At 40.4% G+C, this 18,361-nt stretch overlaps 2 protein-coding genes across 9 annotated transcripts in view; one reads left to right on the top strand and one right to left on the bottom strand.

Moving 5' to 3' along the window:
- MID2 (midline 2) overlaps positions 1 to 18,361 on the top strand; it is a 122,079-nt gene that overhangs the window by 67,789 nt on the left and 35,929 nt on the right. The gene's annotated exons all lie outside the window — the stretch shown is intronic.
- LOC132224964 (N-alpha-acetyltransferase 50-like) lies at positions 15,772 to 16,963 on the bottom strand. The gene has a single exon (XM_059680147.1). The coding sequence runs from the start codon at positions 16,847 to 16,849 to the stop codon at positions 16,340 to 16,342; it is 510 nt and encodes a 169-aa protein (XP_059536130.1). The 5' UTR covers positions 16,850 to 16,963; the 3' UTR covers positions 15,772 to 16,339.

Genomic DNA, 18,361 nt, shown 5'->3' with positions numbered 1-18,361 from the left:
GGCCACACACTCATGTGGTGAGGGTCCCTACTGGGGGACTTGGCCAGCCTGCAAACAGCCATCGGCCCCTCACCCAGACAGGCTAGGCACCCCAACAGGACCCCCTCACCCTGAAGGGGCTGTGGCCAGTCTGAAAACGTCCCTCAGCCCCTCACTCAGGCTGGCCAGGCACCCCAGGGGGGACCCCCACCCCGATGCGGGACACCCTTCAGGGAAAACCAGCTGGCCCCCACCCATGCACCAGGCCTCTATCCTATATAATAAAAGGGTAACATGCAAATTGACCCTAACAGCAGAACGACTGGGAATGGCTGGTCACTATGACACACACTGACCACCAGGAGGCAGACACTCAATGCAGGAGCTGCCCCCCTGGTGGTCAGTACGCTCCCACAGGGGGGAGCTCTGCTCACCCACAAGCCAGGCTGACTGCTGCCAATACAGTTGTGGTGGTGGGAGCCTCTCCCGCCTCCTCAGCAGTGCTAAGGATGTCCAACTGCAGCGTAGGCCTGCTCCCCGCTAGCAAGTGGACATCCCCTGAGGGCTCCCAGGCTGCCAGAGGGATGTCTGACTGCCAGCTTAGGCCCAATCCCCTGGGGAGTGGGCCTAAGCCAGCAGGTGGTCATCCCCCGAGGGGTCCCAGACTGCAAGAGGGCACAGGCCAGGCTGAGGGACGCCACCCTCCCCGAGTGCACAAATTTTTGTTCACTGGGCCTCTAGTTTTTATATAATTGGGAAAATTTAAATATGAAATAAGCATTAGATGAATGATATAAAGGAATTATCTTAAGCATTGTGATTATGCAATGAAATACCTTTATTTTATCCTTATCCAAGGATATGTTCATTGATTTCAGAGAGAGAGGAAGGGATAGAGAAAAAGAGAAACATTGATGTGAGAAACATTGATTGGTTGCCCCCTGTACACACCCCGACTGGGAATCAAACCCACAACCCTAGGTATGTGCTCTGATGGTGAATTGATTTTGCAACTTTTTGGTGTATGGGACAATACTCCAGCCAACTTAGTCACCTAGCCAGGGCGCAATGAAATATCATTTTATTTTTGAGATGAAAACTGAAGTATTTAGGAGTAATATAAAACTATATAACATCTTGGATTTGCTTTAAAATAATTCAGCAAAAAAGGGGGAAATAGATTAAACAACTATAGCAAAATGTTGATGGCTATAGAAGCTGAGTAATGGGTACATAAGGTTTCATCATATTCTCTAGTTTTAAATATGCTTTGAAATTTTCATAATCAAAGTGTTTAAAATGGTAATAGTGACATATATTCTCTGCAAGAAGTAAAATAATGCTAAGTTTTATAAATAAAAGAATTTAAAGTTTTTCCTGCCCTCTCTCAAGTAAAAATCTTATATGGCCAAGGTTATTTTTTGTCTATCAAAATCCCATATTTCCATTCTCAGGACCAGCCTGATTTTCTCCAGGCCCAATTTATCTTCTTTTTTTGGTCACATTGTTTGAAGCTCTTCAGTGAAGAGAAGGTGACAACAGGGAAAGATCCGCAAGAACCAAACCACATTATTGTCCAAAGACAGTCCACAGGAAATTGGCCGCTAGTAAATGCATCCTTTCTTAGAAAATATATTTGGAATCTGGTGCTGGAAATGTGAGATCTGAACTGTAAGAGACCATAAACCTGAATATTCAAAGCAAAGTCACTGAATAAGTTAGCTCACTATCCAAATAACACCAACTCAGGCTTTTAGGTTCGAGATTAAGAAGAAGCACTTATCCAGATTTAGAGAATGGAAGTAATTTCTGAGTAATAGAAACACATTTGTGTGTGTTCACATACACACAAGTTATAAGTTCTAAAACTATCTTACTTAATCAACAAAAAGTTGTGGAAATATCCGTTGTAAATGATAAATCATCAAGAGTCAAAATGCCAGTCATCCCATTTTGCAGTATAAGGAGTAAGTATAGACATTAATCAAATCTGAATTTCAGCTTTTTGGGAAAGAGGTATTTCTTGTTTCCAGACTAGAGGAGCAAGTTGGAGTGGGGGAGGAGTGAGGAAGGCTATACTACTTTGTTCCAGATTCTGTTCTAAGAACTTTATCTCTGTTATCTCATTTGATTATCACAACAACCTATGAGATAGGTAACATTGTTTCTATTTTACCTGTCGGGAAGATGGGCTCAGAGATGTTAAGTAACTTGACCCAGGTCACTCAGCTTGTAAGTGTCAAAGCTAGAATTCAGGCTCAGTCCTGCTTGACTTAAGTCCAGAGCTCTTTCTATTCTACTTGGTTGCCTTCTAGGAGAAAAAAGGAGCTTGGAAGAAATTAAGCATATGAAAATCCTCAAAAAGAAAAAAAAAGAGGGTGCTTTTGCCTACAAAAAAATAGTTGTAGTTATAAATAGAATAATCAAAGGGCACAGTTACTTTGATGGTTAGAATGAAACATGGGGAATCTGAAGGAGCCCTGGCCTTGGAATTAGAAAAGCTAGTTTGGGTTGTAACTCTATCACTTGATAGCCTGTATGATTTCAATAATTCACTTCATCTCTCTGGATCTTGGTTTCCTTTTCCATACAATTCGGACAGTAATGCCTGCTCATAGGGTTGTTGTGAAGATCACATATATATTAAAGCAGTCTCTAGTCTAAACCATAACAACTTTACAGGTATAATAACTACACAAATGTAATGAATGAATTTTTTTATTAACAGTAACAATATATTAAGATGATCAGTCCTTTGGAATTTCCCAGCAAGTTGAGATTCTTTCTCCTTTGCTTTATATGTTCTCTAGAAGTCACTGACTTCCCAAAGGAACTGAGCTCTGATCCCTAAGCAAAAAGTAAAGATCCAAAGTATATCACACTTGTGCCCACTAATACCCTCACCATTTATGTATAGGTAAAGTAGGTTAAGAGAAAAAACATCAAGAGCGGACTTATAAGGGAATAGATGCTCATCTGAGAAAGTGTAAGGGTGAAGGATACAGACCTATCTGCTTTACCCTACTGACAGTGGCGAAAGATTATGAATATAGGCATTACAGGCACACAAACACCCACTCACACATATGTGAGCCTCTGGGATTTTCATTATAAGGCAGAGCCCATCAGGATAGGATCCCTGGATAAGCCATGTAATGGAGGGCCATCTCTGACTCAAGAAATACTTTCCTAATACTACCCGATATTCATACTTTTGACAAGCGCCTTTCATCCTTCTTAATCAATACCACCGACAGGCTAATTCCTAGATCCCTGCTCTGTAGAGCAGGAATTAGAAGGCACACAAGGATCAATGCATTAGCAAGTATTTTAATGAGCCTCCAATGTATTGAACTCTACTTTGCTTGGAGTCAGAGTACAGGACAGATCGAGCTGGCTCCCTCAGGGAACAATGCTGAGGAGACTAAAATGTAATATAATTGCAGTATTATATTTTTATAAGTGAGGGAATGTGTTAGATAGCTTTCTTGCTTACACACCTATTTCTTCTAGATTCAACCTAATATCTTTTGGGATCTGAGCCTGGGGGATTGTGTTAATTATGGGGAAGCCCAGAGCATACAATCAGAAAATAACAAGCTTGGACCAGCCAAATTCATTCCCAGCCAAGGATGTGAAATTGAATAGATATTTTGTCAGAAATCAGAAGTTGACCTCCCTCCTGGCACCAGTACCCTGCTCTGAATGGAGGGAGTAGGTGATGGTCTGACTCATGGTAGGAAGAGAGGCCATCTTCCTTTAGAGGCAGGGAGAACCCTGTGCAGCAGTATGAAGGTAAGTGCATTTGGGAATGAGGTCTAGGTGCTTAGGTGTGGGAAGTATAATAAAAGGAACATGGCAGTCATATATACAAGCAAATCATATTCCAGAAAGAAGAAGAGACACAGAAACTGAATACAAATATACCAGATGATGAAGCCATGCTTGCTTGTTTGTTCTACAGAAAGTCCCAAAAGATATGATGGTTATAGCAATAGTAGCCACAGTCATTGTCATCATCACATTAGTAGTAGTAAAAACAAAACAACACAAAAAGCAAATGTTTGACTGTAATATATCGGAAAGTGAATCAGGTGCTTTAATTCTGTTGTTTAATTTAATAAACATTTATAAAGTCCTATGAGGCTAAATACTGATATTATCTTCACTTATAAAAGAAGAAACTTGGACCCCTTGTTCAAAACCAGACAGAATCAGGAGGTTCACCTGGAGCTATCTGACCTCAAAGCCCATTCTTTTAACTATTTCCAATTTAATTTTGATTTTTGGTTCAGTAAAGATAAACTCCCCTCCCCAGGTCTCCCAGGAACCCTGCCCAGAGAGCCCCTGTTCTCTCTTCTGTCCCTTTCCCAACCCCATCCACACAAAGATAACATTACCAAGGGCTCTCCTCAGGACCTCCTTCCTGCCTTGGGTTTTCTCCCATAGAAACTCTTTACCTCTAATCTCTCTCCTGAATCATGAAGTAGTTGGGACACATGGAAATAGTCTCTCAAGACATCTTTGTTACCTGGTCATGGAGTTGGGTATTTTTCTGGGCCTCTTTTCCCACTGATGCTCTCATACAGAATTCTTCAGATCCTTGTCCTGGAGCTCTTTCCTAGTACTTCTCCATATTCTTTCCCAACCCTGAGCAGCTTAGAACAACATAGACTCTTCTTCAGCTATTTTTACTCTTCCATTTGGACCCTTGCTTCTTCTAGTGACCATCTCCCTTTTCTGAACTTGGAGCCAGTTTTTTCCCTTCTGTCATCCGAAGTCCCCTGTCTCAGAAAGAATGACTTATTTATCAGAGTCCTTAGCTGTCAGTGTGTGAATCTCCTTGGCCTTCCCAGTAGAGATCCCTTGCTCTGTATGTATCTATAGAGTATCAGGACGCTAAGCCATCTCTGAGAGACTAAGGTCTTGTGGAAGGATGCTAAGTCAGACTTGAGTACAGAGAGGGGCTAAGTGCTCCCCACAATCTAGTCTGAGGCAAAAGAAAGGGCAATCTTTCAATGGATTGCTCTGCTCTCCTTCCCTTACATAATTCAGTGGTTGTGAAAGGCAGTGAAAAGGAGGCCTTGGGGGAAAGCTGTGGACTAGGGATCAGCAAACCTGTGTATAATACCTCTATTACATTTTCTACTATGCTGTATTGGAATTATCTGATTATGTCTTATTTCCTTCATTAGACTATAAGCTTTTTAAAGGCAGAGGCCTTGACAATGCCACATTCATTTTGAAAAACACAGTTCCTAACTGGTCTCTCTTACTCATGCTACTCTCCTGTAATCAATTTTCCACATAGTTGTAGGGATAAGCTTGCTGAAATGCAAAGCCCACCTGTCACTCCTCTACCAAAAACCCTTCTAATGTTCCCCATTGCCATTAAGATAATGATATTTAAGATGCATCATGATCTGGACCCTGCCTACTTCTCTAGTATGCCCTTTAACCACCTGCACTTTATACTTTGTTCACTCATTCCACAAATACTTAAGCATATTTCTGCTTTGGGCCAGGGATTGGGAATACAATGTGAACATGGTCACCTACTCTCAGAAAACTTACACCTCTTTGCTTCTGCTAGCTGACTACTACTTGCCCCTAAAGACTCAGCTCAGGCATCATGCCCCCAGGAAGCCATTACCATATGTTTCACGTGTACATTTCTGTGATACATGACTGTATATTGCACTGTGTGCCCACAACCCCAAGTCAAATCATTTGATGTCACCATATATTTGTTCCCCTTTACCCTTTACTACTCTCCACACCTTTCCCTCTGGTAACCACCATACTGTTGTCTGTGTCTGTGAGTTTTGTTTTTCTTGTTTGTTCCCTTGTTACTTTCAGTTTTATATCCCATATATAAGTGAAATCATATGATTCTTAACTTTTTCTGACTGACTTATTTTGCTTAGCATGATATTCTCAAGATCTATTCATCTTGTTGCAAATGGCAGTATTTCATCTTTTCTTATGGCTGAGTGGTATTCCATTGTATATATGTACTACATAGTACTTCTATGTACTGATTTATCTCCTCACCAGACTGTAAACTCTGAGAGTAGGTACTGTGTCTTATCTACTTTTTTTATACCCAGCACGTGGCTTGGTACATGATAGGTATTGAGAAATGATAATTGAATAAACAGTACCCTCTGGTGGTTATCTATTATAAGAATTTTTTATGGATCATAAGGGTGAGTAAAGCATAGCTATTTATCCAGGAGAGGTAACTTTATCTTTCTTTCAACATTGGGTAAGGAACCATTTCAGAATATGTTGTCTCCTAGACCTAAGTTATTATTCCAGCGTCTTTCCGAATCTTTCCTAATGCAGCAAACAATATGTAAATGACAGAACAAAATTACTAGTTTGAGTAATTGTATAAAAAGAAAGTGTAATGGAAGTTGGTCCCATGTAATTAAGTATACAATTTCTCATTGAGCTCTTATTTCAGAGCCAACACACTCACATTCATTCAACACATACTTGTTGAGTATTTACAGTGTGCTGGGCATTATTCTAGATGTTGGGGATGCAGGAATGAATAAAACAAAGACCTTAACCTTAAGTAGCTTACATTCTCTTTGGGGGAGACACAATAAATGGCTATATTTTTTATTGAGGCTTATAAGTGCTATGGATAAAAATAAACTAGGGTACAGAGTGGGGTGTGAGATGAGATGCCATTTGGACAAAGTCCTGAAAATCTATTAATTATAACTTCGGAAAACTATGTAAATGTTGGCTCACCATACCTGCCCGAAATATTATGGGACTTATAGAGTTTTTCTTCTTTTTCTCTTTTACATTTTGAAATAAGTTTCATCTCACATAGGAGTTGCTAAAATAATACAGAGAATTCCCACATACCTTTCACGTATTCTTCCCCAATGTTAACATCATACATGACCACATTAACTATCACAACCAGGAAACTGTCATTGGCACAATATTTTACTAAGCAAACCACAGACCTCATTTGAATTTCACCAGTTTTTACATGAACTCAACCTTCTAGGGTTCAGGGGAGGGTACATAGTTCCATGAACTTTATCACATGTATAGATTTGTGTAATCACCATCATAATTTGAACAGTACAGCTTCATCACCCACCAAAACTTATTTGTGCTACTTCTTTTTTAAAAATATATTTTATTGACTTTTTACAGAGAGGAAGGGAGAGGGATAGAGAGTTAGAAACATCGATGAGAGAGAAACATTGATCAGCTGCCTCCTGCACACTACCTACTGGGGATGTGCCTGCAATCAAGGTACATGCCCTTGACCGGAATCAAACCTGGGACCTTTGAGTCTGCAGGGCGACGCTTTATCCACTGAGCCAAACCGGTTAGGGCTGTGCTACTTCTTTACAGTCACATCTGCCCACCTGGCAACCACTGGTCTGTTGTTCATCACTATGGTTTTGTAATTTGTGGAATGTTATGTAAATGGAATCATATAGTATGTAGCATATTGTGATTTATTTATCATCACTCATCATACTGCCACAGAGATCCATTCAAGTTATTATATAAATAGTATTTTATTGTTTTATTACTGATGTTCCACAATTTGTTTATCCATATCCCCCACTCCCACTGAAGAGCATTTCGGTGGTTTCTTGCTGTGGGCTAATACAAATAAAGCTGTTATGAGTATTCTATAAGTTTTTTGCATAGATATAAATGTTCTTATTTCTAGGATAAATACACAAGGGTGCAATTCAGGGAGTTTTATATCTTCAGAGCGGCTTACAAAACAAGCAGTAGCATGAAAAGAACATTGGATGGGGAGTCAAAGATCTGGCTCCAGCATTGTTCTGTCATTGATCAATAATATGATGTTGGGTAAGCCCTTCTCTCAGGACCTTACATTTCTCTCTGTAAAGTGACAAGATAGATTATTTCTTGAGTCTTTTCTAACAATTTGTGGTTCTAAAGAGATAGAAAGGTTTCTGCCTCATCTCCTCATCTCTTGTAGGATTTATAGCTATATACATAGAATTCCAGTTGAAAACCTAGATTATACCTCTCTATTCTTTTCCTTGCATGTTCTAGTTATGTAGAAAGAGAATATGCGGGAGAAAGTAAACTATATATAAGGCTACAAAGGCTTGAAGGTCTGATCCCTGAGAATAAAGGACAGAATAGCTATGTGGCACAAGGCCATTCTTAAATGATGTATATGTAGTAAATTGTTCTCTCCCTCTGTTGCAATATTTTTATTAGTTAGGCTTAGGGTAAAATAAACATGGAATATGTATGTGTGCCCATATAAAATGTGCACATTATATGGTTTATAAATATTAAATTATATGCATTTATAAACTACATATTTTTGAAGTCAGGAAGGAGTTACACAACATGTTTGCAATGGTTGTGATTATATTGAGAAGCAACTCTGAGAGGAAAAGAAATATACCTGTGAGCACAGTCTCTCTGCTTCTCTCTGTCTCTGTCTCTGTCTGTCTCTATCTCTCTCACACACACTCAGTGGTTATCATCATGGGCAAGAGCTAGATTGCTTGGGCGCAAATCCTGGCCCTGCCATTTATTAGTTATATGAACTTGGGTAATTACATAACTTCTATATTTCTTAGTTTCTTCTGTTAAATGACAGCGATAATAATAGTGCCACCTTCATAGGGTTAATATGAAAAACAAATGGGTAAAAATATATGAAACCATTAGAACATTGCATCATAAGCACCCACAATCTGACAGGAAATGTGTCTGTCGGTTGATGTCCATGTCTGTCAGGAGGCCTCCTACAGCATGAATTCCTGAGCCCAATATACTAAGATTCTTACACTTCTAAGGACAGTCTGCCCGCCACCTCCCCATGCACACTACTTTTATAACTTCAGCACCTCTATCCCCCACCTACCTTTACCCTCCAACCCCTCATCCCCTCCTCCATTAAAAAAATAAACTTAGGCACTGAATCAGTAAGTTGTTCACTATGCCTCAATAATTCTTTTTGCCTCCTAAACTGCAGTTTTTCCAATACTGGGAACTAAAAAATCTTATCAATAGCTTTACATATCCTTTATTACTTTAAGTGACCCCTTTCCCCAACCAAATCTAAAAAGCAGATAAAATCCATTTAAAGAAAAACAGCCATAGTTGATTTAATTATTTTTATGTAAAGCTATAAAGGCTATCTTTAATATGTTGCAGTGTTTTGCTTTAGAACACAAAAAAGAAGATTGTCCCATTTTCCTCTTCCTTTTATACATTTGACCTTTCCTGATAAAAAGATTGTTGTTGGTGGTGGTGTGTGTGTATGTGTGAGATACTGCCCTTTAAAGCATGATCTGGATTAATAGCTTAAATGTTGCCACTGTAGGTGCTATATCTGCTTCATTAATATCACGTTTTGTTACTTTTTCCAGCTTTATCCTATATAATGAAGAGATAATATGCAAATTGACCATCATACCCTCACACAAGATGGCTGCCCCATGTGGTCATAAGATGGCCACCCCCATATCATCACAAGATGGCTGGCAGGAGAGGGCAGTTGGGGGCGACCAGGCCTGCAGGGGAGGGCAGTTGGGGGGGACTGGGCCGGCAGGGGAGCAGTTAGGCGTCTATTAGGCTGGCAGGGGAGTGGTTAGGGGGTGATCAGGCTGGCAGGCGAGCGGTTGGGAGCCAGCAGTCCCAGATTGTGAGAGGGATGTCTCAGATTAGAGAGTGTGCAGGCTGGGCTGAGGGAACCCGCCCCCCCCCCAGTGCACAAATTTTGTGCACCGGGCCTCTAGTTGAAATATAATTGACATATAACATTGTGTACATTTAAGTTTTGCAATCTGATTTTATCTATACTAATAAAAGAGAAAAATGGTAATTGGTGTACGACGATACCCTTTTCATTGGCTAATCAGGGCTATATGCAAATTAACTGCCAACTAAGATTGGCAGTTAACTGCCAACAAGATGGCGGTTAATTTGCATACGTAGGCACAATGCAGGGAGGCAAAAGGGAAAGCAGGAAGAAGCCCCCTGCCACTGACAGTGATCGGAAACCCAGGGGGGAGCTAAGAGCTAAGAGAATCAGGCGCCTTTGCCGCCCTGGCCAGTGATAGCGGGAAGTAGGGGTGGAGCCAGCGAGGGGAGCTGGGCACGGTCGAAGCTGGCAGTCCCGGGAGCTAGGGGCCCCTTGCCTGGGCCTAAAGCGAAGCCCACGATCCTGCGATTGGAGGGTGATGGGGGTCAACGCCTGAGGGCTTCCCAGTATGTGAGAGGGGGCAGGCTGGGCTGAGGGACACTACCCCCCCCCCACACACCCAGTGCACGAATTTCGTGCACCGGGCCCCTAGTATATATATATATATATATGTATGTGTACATACACACACACACACACACACACACACTAGAGGCCTGATGCACAAAAGTTGTGCTAGGAGCTTGGCCCTCGCAGCCCCAGCTACATCAGCCCTCACGGCCCCGGCTGCCTCCAGGCCCTGCGGCCCCGCCCCGCCCACTGGTCATTCCAGAAGGTCGTTCTGGAAGGTCGTTCCAGAAGGTCATTCTACCATTTGGTCTAATTAGCATATTATATCTTTATAGACCATATATATATATATATATATATATATATATATATATATATATATAAATGGATGACCACAGCAAGGTTAGTTAATACACCCATCACCTCACATAGTTACCCTTTTTTGTGGTGAGAACATTTAAGATCCACTCTCTTAGAAACTTTCAAGTATACAATAGTGTTGTTTATTAACTATAATTAAGGAACCTATAATTAACTATAATCAAATTCATAGATATAGAGAAAACATTGTGTTTGCTTGACTGCATTGTTATAAGACAGTAATGACTTAGTTGCAGCTCAGTAAGGTGACAAAGCTGTTCCTAACTCGTTGATAATCCCTAAGATGTTCAATTTACCTCTCACTTTTCCTTCTCATCTCCTTTACACAGAAAGTGACTGCATGTTGAATGAAGCCCACCTTAGTCTTTTGTCTTTGATATTGTAGAATCTGAGATGGTGGGATAATGGTCACTTGAGTGGTCCTGGGCAATAACGCAAGTCAGAAGTTTGTTGTGCCCTCCCACTTCTTTGAGTATTGTGCCTGCTTTTTCTCCCCACTTTGTTCTCAACTAAGGTGTTAATTAACAATAGTTAAGATGTTATTATAGTGTTAAGATCCTGATATCGCCGAAACCGGTTTGGCTCAGTGGATAGAGCGTCAGCCTGCGGACTGAAGGGTCCCAGGTTCGATTCCGGTCGGGGGCATGTACCTTGGTTGCGGGCACATCCCCAGTGGGGGGTGTGCAGGAGGCAGCTGGTCGATGTTTCTCTCTCATCGATGTTTCTAACTCTCTACCTCTCTCCTTTCCTCTCTGTGAAAACTCAATAAAATATATTTTAAAAAAAAATTTAAAAAAAAAAAAGATCCTGATATTGTATCCAGGTACACTCAAAGTCTCAAAGGGACAGCACAGGTGTCCATAATATGTCTGCAACCTCCGTTTCTACCCTTATTTTCTTCTCTTGCATTTGTTAGATATGCTTTACCCAAATACCTTCTCTACTTTCCTACCTGTGTTTTTACTCATGCTATTCACATCATTCTCTTTGTCTGGAATTCTCTCCCCTTAAACCTCATTTCTGTGTGCAACCAAGTCTTTACTCATCCTTCAAGAGCAACTCAGCTACATTAAACCTTTCCTAATCCCCTGATTGTCTTTTTCCATAAGCAAAATGACTTTTCCTTTCTCTGTGTTCTCATAGAGCTTTGGTTATATTCTATTACTTGTTCTGCTATTCCTTCTATTGTAATTAGCTGAATTCACACTCATTTTCCCCACCAGATTGTAAGTGCCTTGAAGGCAGAAGCTGAATTTTTTCATAATTCTGTCCCACTTAGGAACCTGCATAATGCCTTGGTGCAGGCACTTACCAAATGTTTGCTGAAATAAAAACTTCCCTAAATAATCTTTATAAATGGCATTTCAAAAAATCTTCTAGGTGGAAGGGAACAATCAATTTGGGCAGAAGGTTTCAGGGAATAAAATAAGATGGAATTGACTATGTAGGGGGTGGTGGTGTCCTGGGGTGGAGATGGCCAACGAGGAGTTGTATTACTCTACAAATGAATTTCATTTGAGTCTGGGTATAGGGCTCATCCAGTGTTCATACATATTGTCCCACCTGAACAGGAAATCTCAGTTCCTTCTGAACTCCTGTGCAGTGCTCTGCAGGACTGATGAATATGACTGAGCTGAGGGGACGGGATGAGTAGAAATTTTTCATGGAGGTGGGATATAGCGAAGGCTGGTGAACTTTAAACCTAGGAATAAAATATCTATAGAATAAGTGTTTGAGATATCACCCTAGAAACTATCAAATACACTCTCTGAGGTAAAAAGGGTAAAAAGATCTAGTCCGTTTACATTTCAATGCAGAATAGAAACAATTACCAAAGTAACATTTCACCATCTGTTAAACCTTTTCATCCTGTGCCTTTTGTAAACTCCTATATATTAATTTTCTTGTAGTGACCAGCAGTAAAATCCTTCAAACAGAGGACATGCGTGTTTGTGTCAGGGAAGGGTGCAAATTGGGGAACATTGGGTCTGACTCAAATTCTCTAAAGATAATTTAGGGAAGATTTTCTTTCAGATTAGGGTTTAATCTTTGGGCTGGGAGGTAGGAAAGACGTTCAGGAAATCGAGTAGGGTGGGCCATTGAGAAGAAAGAAAAGAGCATAGAGCAGAGAAGAGGACCTGGAGACTTTAGGATCGCCTGTGTTCCCTGGTGCTTATGTCTTGGAAGACTGGCTCTGAGACTCAGTCTTAAACATCAGAAACTGCCCAGAAGTCTTTTTGGGATAGAGATATTTACACAAGTAGGTTGTCAAGATTAGCATATTAGTATTTTCAGGCAGCATAGAGTTTTTCACAGACATAAAGCCATTTAGTTAAATGCACTAACCTAGTGGTCGGCAAACTCATTAGTCAACAGAGCCAAATATCAACAGTACAGCGATTGAAATTTCTTTTGAGAGCCAAATTTTTTAAACTTAAACTATATAGGTAGGTACATTGTTATTAACTTAATTAGGGTACTCCTAAGGCTTAGGAAGAGCCACACTCAAGGGACCAAAAAGCCGCATATGGCTCGCAAGCCACTGTTCACTGACCACGGGTTAGTGACTAACCCAAAGAACAAAGAACAAATAAAGAGCTGGGGTCTTCTACAAATCAATCAACCAACTAACCAACCAAGAATGCTAATCAAGATAATCCCCAGTAATTTTCAACTAAGGTTTAATAAGCAAGTGAAATACCATACTGTAAATTCAAAGAAAACTGCAGACAAGGAAACTACCAGACCTTTCAAGTGCCTTCAAAGCAATTTGAGATATTTTATTCACATCAGGAAGATAGTTTTTCCCTGGAGTGTTTCCTGTTCAGAAAACACTTAAGGACCCCGCTCTTTCAGGCTGCTTCTTTTTTTTTTTTTTTTTTTTTACTAGAACATCACATAAGTTTATTTCAGATGTAACAGCAATGTTAAAATCAACAAATTTAATTATTAACTGCACCAAGTAAACTTAGCCATTTAAGTACTTTTAAAGTTATTCCCTCCAAAAAACTGAGGGAGCTTTTCTTTTCCACCCCACATACCATGGTTTCCCAATAGTTCTGTTTTTGGAGGACTTTCAATTGATGAGTAAACTGCTTTGGTGATATTTCAGAACTTCTTTCCCCATATGAAAACTGATCTGGACAAATTATATATTGCATAGATTTCTCTACAGATTTTCTTCTTTAGAACCCAAATACAATTGCCATCCAGTGTAATTTTTACCTATTCATCCCACGGTAAAAACTGTCTGTCCTGAAAAATATGGTGGTTATAACCTGTAATCCAATCATCCAGTTAATAGAATAGTTTTACCTCAATAATAATTTTTATCATATTTCAAAATAACCAACTCAACATGGGGCCTTATTTCAGGCTTTACTGACTCATAAGCATATGAACTAGTGCCCAGCTTCTACCTCTTCTATTTCTTCCTCCTCCATAAGTGGATGGAATTATTTAATACAAGTCTGATATAGGATGATTAACCCTTTACAAACATTTACAATTTAGGTTAAAGATACTGACTAGTGTGGAAAAAGAAACAGTATAATGATAGGGAGCCTACACACTCAATTCAAAATTTAATATTTTTTCCTCCTTAAATAACATGTACTTAATTGTCATGAGGCAGCTATTCGGTTTTCAATAACAACATTTAGGGATACATTCATAGGACTGATAGTCCAGGTGAAATGGTTATAGAAATAGAGGCAGTGTTATCTCAGAAAACTCATTTATATATCAAAATCTATTTTTTGATATCTGTAAGTTTACAAAAAGGCTGAATTCTTCAAACTAATTACGCCTTCTGTAACTCAAGCACTCTTTTCTTGGCAAGAGCAAGCGGAAGCTTATCCATAAGGTAAAGGTGCTTAATGCTGAACTTTTATTCTAAGCTTAGATTTAGACTGCTGAAGCAACTGATACCCAAGAACCAGCATGGTCTATCTACATTTTTACTATCTTAAGATTAGAACCCTATAAACTCATTCATCAACTATCTTCCTTTTCTGTATTATTGTTGGCACTCAACTAAGACTGCTGAAGTCTATTGTACTTTGTACTTTCACATTCTCAAATAAGAACTTAAGATTATAAAGTGTGTATAAACACTGTGTAAAATAATTTTGTCATTTAACATATTTGAAGAGATGAGACTTTCACAGCAGAATTTACATGAGGATAAATATTATGAAACAACCTTCCTTTTAAAGTCAAATGACAGAATCTTCAAACTCTATGCACTATTTTAAAGTCTAATGAGATCATTTGTTGGGCCACCAATATTGGCAATCATAAAAATTTAAATATTGGAGATGGGACTATGGAGGAAAACAAGAAAATTTCAGATGTCTCTTTTCTTACGAAGTTATCAACCTGTCAAAACCACTCCTTAAGCACCAGAAAATGATCTGGCATAAACCAGTTCTATCAGTAGAGGTCACAATGACATTTGCATTGGTAACACTTCTAGACTTTTACTTTTCCAAGAAAGAAGTAATATGTTTAACAATTCTCCCTTCCCCAAATCCTTAAACTTAGTATCATAGGCACAGAATGTAAGCAAATCTGGGATGTTCTCCAATAGATAATAGCACAGCTATGTCGTTCTCAAAAATACTGTCTAGATATTCTTTCCTCATAATCAAATGCTCAGTGGCCACACTTTTAACAGCCTGCATTAACTGACATTAAATGCATTTATTGTGCCACAAGTCCATCTAATCTTACCTTTAAGTATGTTTTAATATGTCCAATAGACAACACCTGCTTCAGGATTCTTTAGGGGTATTGACCTATACGGACACCAACTCCATTTTTAAGGTTAGACTAACTACTGTGGGTTTACTGAAGAAAGGGGACAGGAGAAAAAAAAAGTAAGTCACAACAAACCTCTTTAGGTCAGTGTTGAAGGCCATATCTTTAGCTGGAATATTGGAAAAAAATTAATTTCATCAGCTCACACTCTAAAAGTTAATGCCACTAATAACAATCAACAGCAGGAAAAATAAACCTAACAACCAACCAACTCGTTAGCAAAAAGCAGTTTAACTCAAATACTGAGACCAAAGTCTAACACTACCTACCAAAACTATTCCACCCACCCTCAGCCACCAATGAGGAAGGAAGAAATAATTGCTTAAACACACACACACACAAAATAAGCTTTGTATTTCTTACAAGGATAACAATAGTCCAACTCCTGAGATAGTATTTAGAAGGACAAAAGGTGGAGTTGAAGGCAATGTCTAGGAATTAGTATCCCACAAACAGTCTTGAAAAACCCAAAGTACCACAAACACACTAAACTTGTCTATGATTAGAGAACAAGATATTGCTACTGCTTTTTTCTTTTGAAATATATATTTTGTAGGTTCTGCCCTTCAATGTGAAAGCAGGACATTAAAAAAAGTTAAAAATAAATTGAAATTGATAGCCAAATTTTCGGGACCATATATCTTAACTGTGAAATAAACAGCTCTATACCTCTCCTTCCTACCGTCAAACCACCTCACAAAAACAAGAAAACAAAAACAACCTAAACATGATTAATTTTGAAAGTATTAAAACTTTTAGAGGAAAGTGAAGGAAAGAAAGGAGGAAAAACAAGAACAAGGAGTGGGAAAAGCTTCAAAACAAAGGGATGGGGGGTGGGGAAATCAATGGGCCTCTCTTTTATTTGGCGACAAGCAAGTGCAAGAAAGTTCATTTGTAATTTGTTCAGTTGTCTGTCTTTTGCGCATCTGCATTCTGGCCAGAAGGAACTTTGAGGTTTTTTTGCAGCACATGAGCATCTGCAGGCTCTATTCTCTTATAGTAGTTCTTCTTGGTCTCAATAATTTCAAAGCCAAACTTCCTGTAGAAGTCAATTGCTGATTCGTTGCTGATCTGGACATGCAGATAGATGTTGTCAAAAGTGCCATCTTTTTCACAGATGTTTAAGACATGATTTAACATTTTAGTTCCTATTCCTAGCCTTCGGTATGGTGCCAGACATCCTAGTGTCATGATGTAAAGTCTCTTCTGATTCTGTGAATGATCCACTCTACAGCATACCGCACCGACTGCAATATCATTGAAATAGGCAAGTTTTGCTAGCTCGCCAACCTCCCGCACATCCTTGTAGAACTTGTCATTGTAGCTGACTGGAAAGATGACCTGGTTTAATCTCTTCAGCTGCTTAATATTGTGTGGTGTCACATCTCCCAGCTCGATCCGGCTACCTTTCATCTTCCCCGCCTGCTGAGGCCATTGTTACCACCGATATCAACGCCGTCGTCGTCGCCGACCTCAGCTCTGGGCGCCCTCCGCTGGTGCCACTCAACCCCACAAGCCGGCCTCCTCGCCTGAGGCTGGGAGCTGAGTGGATGACGGAGGCCGCGAGAGTGGAGCACTGCCCTGCGTCCCGGGAGGGGGCGGAGTGCGTCCCGGGAGGGGGCGGAGTGCGTCCCGGGAGGGGGCGGAGTGCGTCCCGGGAGGGGGCGGAGTGCGTCCCGGGAGGGGGCGGAGTGCGTCCCGGGAGGGGGCGGAGTGCGTCCCGGGAGGGGGCGGAGTGCGTCCCGCCGCCGCGCTGGTACCGCCGCTTCTCCACACGTGCACACGGAGCACTCGGCTCCCGCCCGCCGCCGCCGCTGCCGCCGCCAGCCCGACCCGCCGCCCTCAGACTGCTTCTTGACATGGAAAGATTTTAATGTCAGTGCTTTGCCTTTAGTTTGGGATTTTGCCTCTTCAGCCAACTTCCTGCTCTGCTCTCAAAGTTGTACCTGGCTGTTATATCTCACCCGGTGCAAATGTCCAAATTCTGCTCTAAATCCCTCACTTCAATCTACATTTTCTCTACAAAATATATCTACTATAGTACTTTTATAATGTTTATCTTATTTTATTATCCATTGAGGTACCCTATGTCTTCTTCTTTATATATATATAATTATTGATTTTTTACAGAGAGGAAGGGAGAGGGATAGAGAGTTAGAAACATCGATGAGAGAGAAACATCGACCAGCTGCCTCCTGCTCACCCCCCACTGGGGATGTGCCCGCAACCAATGTACATGCCCTTGACCGGAATCGAACCTGGGACCTTTCAGTCTGCAGGCTGACGCTCTATCCACTGAGCCAAACCGGTTCTGGCCCTATGTCTTCTTTATTAAAAAGTTTTAATGTTGACACTATTGCAGAAGTCCCCCATTTCCACCCACTTGCCCTCCTCCACCCAACTCCGCCTCCCCCTTCCTTGGCCTTCACCACACCATTGTCTGTGTCTATGGGGTATGCATATATGTTCTTTAGCTAATCTTTTCACTTTGTTTATTTAGTCAGCTCCACCCCCTCTCATTTGGCACCCGACATTCTGTTCCATGAAGCCATGTTTCTGGTTTCATTTTGTTCATCAGTTTATTTTGTTTATTAGAATCCACATATTAGTGAAATCATTACCCTATGTCTTTTGATTGGAGCATTGAAGCCATTTAAAGTGATTGTTGATAGTAAAGTATTATTGCATTTATTCTTTTAGCTATATTTGTCTGTCCTCCTTCCCCTGCTCCTTCTCCTTCTCCACTTCCCCCCTCCACCTTCTTTTTAAAGAAGGCCCCTTAACATTTCTTGTAATACTGGCTTGATGGTAGGAAACACCTTTAGCTTTTTCTTGTCTGGGATGCTCTTTATTTCTTCTTCAATGTTAAATTATAACCTTGCTTGGTAAAGTAGAACTCTTGGTTGTAGGTCCTTTTCATTACTT

The sequence above is a fragment of the Myotis daubentonii genome, chromosome X (genome assembly GCF_963259705.1).
Source record: "Myotis daubentonii chromosome X, mMyoDau2.1, whole genome shotgun sequence".
NCBI lineage: Eukaryota > Metazoa > Chordata > Mammalia > Chiroptera > Vespertilionidae > Myotis > Myotis daubentonii.
This window is presented reverse-complemented; position numbering and strand designations above follow the sequence as displayed.